At 35.3% G+C, this 3,140-nt stretch overlaps 2 protein-coding genes across 2 annotated transcripts in view; one reads left to right on the top strand and one right to left on the bottom strand.

The window, feature by feature from the left end:
• The window catches only part of LOC106686566 (eukaryotic initiation factor 4A-III), a 20,242-nt gene that overhangs the window by 3,557 nt on the left and 13,545 nt on the right, over positions 1-3,140 (bottom strand). The gene's annotated exons all lie outside the window — the stretch shown is intronic.
• Positions 1,358-2,675, top strand: LOC106686567 (3-oxoacyl-[acyl-carrier-protein] reductase FabG). The gene has a single exon (XM_014429941.2). The coding sequence runs from the start codon at positions 1,495-1,497 to the stop codon at positions 2,536-2,538; it is 1,044 nt and encodes a 347-aa protein (XP_014285427.1). The 5' UTR covers positions 1,358-1,494; the 3' UTR covers positions 2,539-2,675.

The following is a 3,140-nucleotide window of genomic DNA, read 5'->3' as shown; positions in this document are numbered from 1 at the left end:
TGACCGTATAACTTTAAATATAAGATGGTCAGGGTTGCGGTCAAAAAAGAACAAATAGTTTTTGACTATTTAATGTCCGACACGTTTCGCTCCACTTTGCAGGGCCAAAGCGATAGGTTAAACACATAATAGGTTAAAGCACACGCAAAAATAGGTTAAAGCTGTTTAACCTATATATCGCTTTGAATAGCTTTGATGAAGCCCGGCAAAGTGGGGCGAAATGTCGGTCATTAACTAGTTAAAAACTATTTGTTCTTTCTTGACCGCAACCCTGACCATCTTCTTATATTCAAATTGAATTTCGTTTCTAAACATCTTTTTTTTTTTTTTTTGTTTTGTTTAACCACTATCTGGCCATTTCAAACATGAGGGGGAGAAGGATGAGATTACCCTAGACCTACTCTAACCAGAGTGGAAAGGTATTTAAGTGTCGAGTCTCCAGTCCTTACTGGCACCTCTACAGACTCAATGTTGCTAAGGTGACGCCGATACACACGGCTAATATCAGATTCAAAATATCTTGAATAGGAAATACCAATTTTTGATTACGGTTAAATTCGTTTTCCTCGTACATATAATAGGTCCCCGTAAAAAAATTTCCTTTCTATTTCTATTTCTTCATCTTTCATTCCAAAAAATTTTAGAACAAATAAAACTAATCACAGATTCAGTTTGACATTAATTAATGCAATAAAATTAACAATTGGCTATGGATGTTTAAGTATAATAATTTTCAAATTAGATTAATGGATAAACAAAAAATAGAGAGGTTGAAACTCCTGTAAAAACTTCGATGTTTGCAATCTGAAAAAGATTCGATGTTTGCAGAGTAAATATATTTTATCACAAATTAGTAACTTTTATGAAATGGTTTAGTTTTATTATTTTCGTTGCAGTAATAATCGAGTATTATATTATGTACTGGAATGTTATTAGAAAGAATGGAAATATTACACCAACTACTTCAGAAAATCACGAAATGTATAACCGAAAAATACCGATACTTAGTAACAGGTATTTTTGAACGAGTAAAAACGACAGATCTTGATTTTGCTTTGAACGTTAACTCTTAAAAACGTAAATTTGTCTTATTCTGTAATTCACAAAGAAATAATAATAATTTATAAGGTTAGAAAATTAAGTTCCCACACATGAGGAAACACATTACAAAATATAAACCATATGAAGTAATTATAAACAATCATTCAAAAGCCAATTATTCTGCCTACGATTTATAGTGAAGGAAATAACTTGTAGAAGTTGTTGTATCATTTTGGAGGTGTTTGTAAGACTGCCAATTGGAACAGGTACAGAGCCTTCGTTTTTCACCGAGACCAGGCGCCGACAGCGAAACGGTTACGTACATCCTCTCCCTGGCAACTTACCAATTGATACCAGATTAGATGTCCAACAGCAGGTAGAGCCGGACCTAACCTCATCTCATTCATTGTTACTTTAACTGTTCCCACTCAGCCAACTTAATCATCTAACCTAATGGATTTCACGGGGAAGGTAGTTTTGATAACGGGAGCGAGTTCGGGAATCGGTGCGGAGACAGCCAAGCTTTTCGCTAAGCGGAAGGCAGACCTGTCACTTGCCGGCAGGAACGAAGAAGCGCTGAACCAAGTGGCCACCAATTGCCAAGAGCTCAGCGGGAAACAGCCCCTCACCAACATCGGCGATCTCGCTGACGAAGAGTACGTGAGGAGGTTGATGAACACGACGATCGAAAGGTTTGGTCAGCTGGATATACTCGTCAACAACGCAGGTATGTTGTTATTAGGGTCCATCGAGAACCCGGACATTCTCAAGCAGTTTGATGACATCTTCAGCATCAACGTGAGGCCAGTTCTCCTCCTCACATCCTTAGCTGTACCTCACCTCACCAAAACCAAGGGCAATATCGTTAATGTCTCTAGTATAGCTGGTCATAGGTCATTACCAGGAATCCTAGCATACTCCATGTCTAAAAGTGCAGTGGACCAGATGACATGTTGCACAGCACTGGAACTAGCATCTAAACAGATCCGCGTTAACAGTGTCAATCCCGGAACAGTAGTTTCGCAGATTCAATCGAGAGCTGGTGTAGGTATTGATGTCAAGGAATATTATGAAAAATCTAAACTAAACCATCCTCTTGGTCGTGTTGGACAGCCAGAAGAGGTAGCTGAAGTTATCACTTTCCTTGCCAGTGAGATGGCATCTTTTGTGACAGGTGTGCATTTACCAGTCGACGGAGGGAGACACTGTGTAACTCCAACAACTGTTTCTTCACTGCAGAAATCAAAGGAGGAACAGGATGCAGGAGATAAAGAAAAAGAAGATGCTACTAAAGCAAAGGATGAGGAAAAGAGTGAAGTAAATAAAGAAAAGGGTGAAGGAGTACATGAAGAGAAAAGTGGGGAAGTAAAAAAAGAAAATAGTGATGAAGTACATAAAGAGAAAAGTGGGGAAGTAAAAAAAGAAAATAGTGATGAAGTACAAAAACAGAAAAGTGATGAAGTGAATAAGGAAAAGAATGAAGGGCCTAAGAAATAAATGAAGAAAATGGAAAATCATGATTTGTCTCTCAAGTAACGGGTTAATTTTTTTTTTTTTAAATAGATGACATTTTCAAAATATCATATCAATTTCTCAAAAGGATCCTATAAACAGTCTAATATTTAAAAACACTTTTGATAATTAACCAATTTTCTCTCACCAACATACATACTAACTTTCATAAACATACAAATTTACTTGCTATTTATTAGTATTACTCCCACCAAACAAAGATAACAATAAATACAAGAAACAAAAAATTTTAATACTATTTATTTTATTGAAATTGACTACGTCAAAATAAAATTCACCAAACAGTTTGATCAATCTTGTATTAAGTCAAAATTGAATACAATTTTCCTGAATGATTTTTAATTTGAAACCTAATGAATTAACTTATGTGTCCATTGTCCATCTCACACAAAATTAAAAATAGTTATTTACTATAGTCATTTTAATTAATGAAGCTTGATAATCACCAGACACAGAGCTATTTTTGAAGTGTATATATATATATATATATAATTTTTTTTTAAAAAGCTAATGTCTTGGCACAAACTCATCCTAATCCCTTCAACATAGTACAATGTATAACAATA

The sequence above is a fragment of the Halyomorpha halys genome, unplaced genomic scaffold, assembly GCF_000696795.3.
Source record: "Halyomorpha halys isolate HHAL.00 unplaced genomic scaffold, Hhal_1.1 Scaffold838.1, whole genome shotgun sequence".
NCBI classification, from domain to species: domain Eukaryota; kingdom Metazoa; phylum Arthropoda; class Insecta; order Hemiptera; family Pentatomidae; genus Halyomorpha; species Halyomorpha halys.
Note: the sequence above shows the minus strand (reverse complement) of the source record. Positions and strands in the feature narration are given on the sequence as shown.